At 44.8% G+C, this 1,708-nt stretch overlaps 1 protein-coding gene across 1 annotated transcript; it reads right to left on the minus strand.

Annotated features, from left to right (window-relative positions):
* Positions 1–733: 733 nt before the first annotated feature.
* Positions 734–1,495, minus strand: COCCADRAFT_113571 (uncharacterized protein; the record flags this gene model as incomplete). The annotated part of the gene is made up of 1 exon (XM_007720789.1): positions 734–1,495. One exon carries the CDS (start codon positions 1,493–1,495, stop codon positions 734–736), a length of 762 nt encoding a protein of 253 aa, XP_007718979.1.
* Between the last annotated feature and the right edge of the window lie 213 nt (positions 1,496–1,708).

The raw sequence follows: 1,708 nt of genomic DNA on the forward strand, positions 1-1,708 counted from the left end.
AGAAGGACGGCGGATACTTTCTCTAATCTCGCTATGGAATTGATCCGATACTTGGCGAGGTTGTAACATAGTTACACTATAGGCTAATGCAAGCTCGTTCGAAGGCCTCTTCGCCCATAACAGTATATTGGCTAGTTAAGCTAAAACACCCTTTAGATCTCGGGGATCTATTCTTTTTGAATTCTACTTTCTAACAGACCCTCCGGTTTTTGCGGAGATTCTCTACATCATTAACAGACATGGGGGTATTGACAAGGGGTCTATTAACGGCGTGGTCAACAAAGCGCTTTTCAGCGTCGGAGACTGATGCACTGGAAGAGCACGAGTTGTACAATGAATGCACGTTATACCTGTGAATTTTTAGGCATGGTGGGTATAATCCGCGCATCCGAAAGAAAATGTGTCCCGTTACACCGTGCGTCCCGGCACGCTTGGATCGACATTATAGTAGGATTTCTTTTCAGAGTAGAGAGATTACCCCTTCTTCACTCAATTCAATACAGCGATTGGATTTCAGTTTTATTCTACCAGCTCGATTGCGGGTTGCCCTTTGATCTTTTGAGCTCGACCTTGTATCGTGCCACAATATATTAATTTTTAAGCATTGAAGTACAAGAGGGTAGATAACAAGAACCACAGCGCTGATCCTCCTCTGATAGTTATATCTCTAATCTTGTAGGGGAATTTTGGTCTGTAGCTGACTTTATCTGCTCCTATATTATCATCACACCTCTTACCAATCGATGTGTCTTCTTGTTTGCGTTATGAACTTTCCTCCCAGGTCTGTTCTCGTCGCTTCATCGATTGTTCCCAAGATATCCCTAACACTACTTTCTAGTGTGTCTGGCGGACCAGAGGCATATCCCCATTGCTCAGCGACGAAACTGCCGGCACGTGTTTGGACCCAGCCAGGGTGCAGTGCAACAGCAACAAGACCTTCTCGTTCAGTTTGCAAGTGCAGAGATCGCGTGATCCAATTGAGTGCAGCCTTGCTGGCACCATAAGCACCCCCAGGCAAAAGCTCGCTCTGCCCGATGCTTCCCACCGACGAAGACATCATTATGAGCTTTGGCTCTGACTTGGACCTCCTCATTAATGGCCATAAAGCCTGAAACACCATCAGGGGAGCGATTGTATTTGTTTCAAAAACAATGCGAAGATCTTCTGCAGTAGTCTCTGCCGCCAATGTCATTCGAGGACAAACCCCAGCATTGTTTATGAGTACGTCAACGTGGTCCAGTGAATTTCCAACGGCGGAATTTACAGCATCTTTGATAGCTATTGGCGATGGAGCGGTGGATAGATCAATGATCGCGATATATAAATGGCTGCCGACGCCGATAGAGATATTGTGAGCTTTCAGGCCTGTCGCAGCTGCTTCACTGCGAACTGTACCAATAACTGTAGTATAAGGACGCACAACGAGTGCTTTAAGGAGGCCTAAGCCTAGACCTCGATTGACTCCAGTAATGACATAAGTTGTGTTGCTATTCATCGTCTTGTCCATTGATATTTTAGGACGGTACGAGGATGTAGAAGGGTTGCAAACAATGATGCGGATAGCTAGTGGTAGATTTAGCGAAATGTTATTGTTTAGGTTGAAGCAAGGAGAACGGTCCATTTTGGAGTTTTTTTCATTCTTATAAGGTAAGCTGATAGATCACATGCTTACTCTAAGTAGCTTTTATTTATAGCGTAAGGTACTACA

This window comes from Bipolaris zeicola, assembly GCF_000523435.1.
Source record: "Bipolaris zeicola 26-R-13 unplaced genomic scaffold scaffold_648, whole genome shotgun sequence".
NCBI classification, from domain to species: Eukaryota; Fungi; Ascomycota; class Dothideomycetes; order Pleosporales; family Pleosporaceae; genus Bipolaris; species Bipolaris zeicola.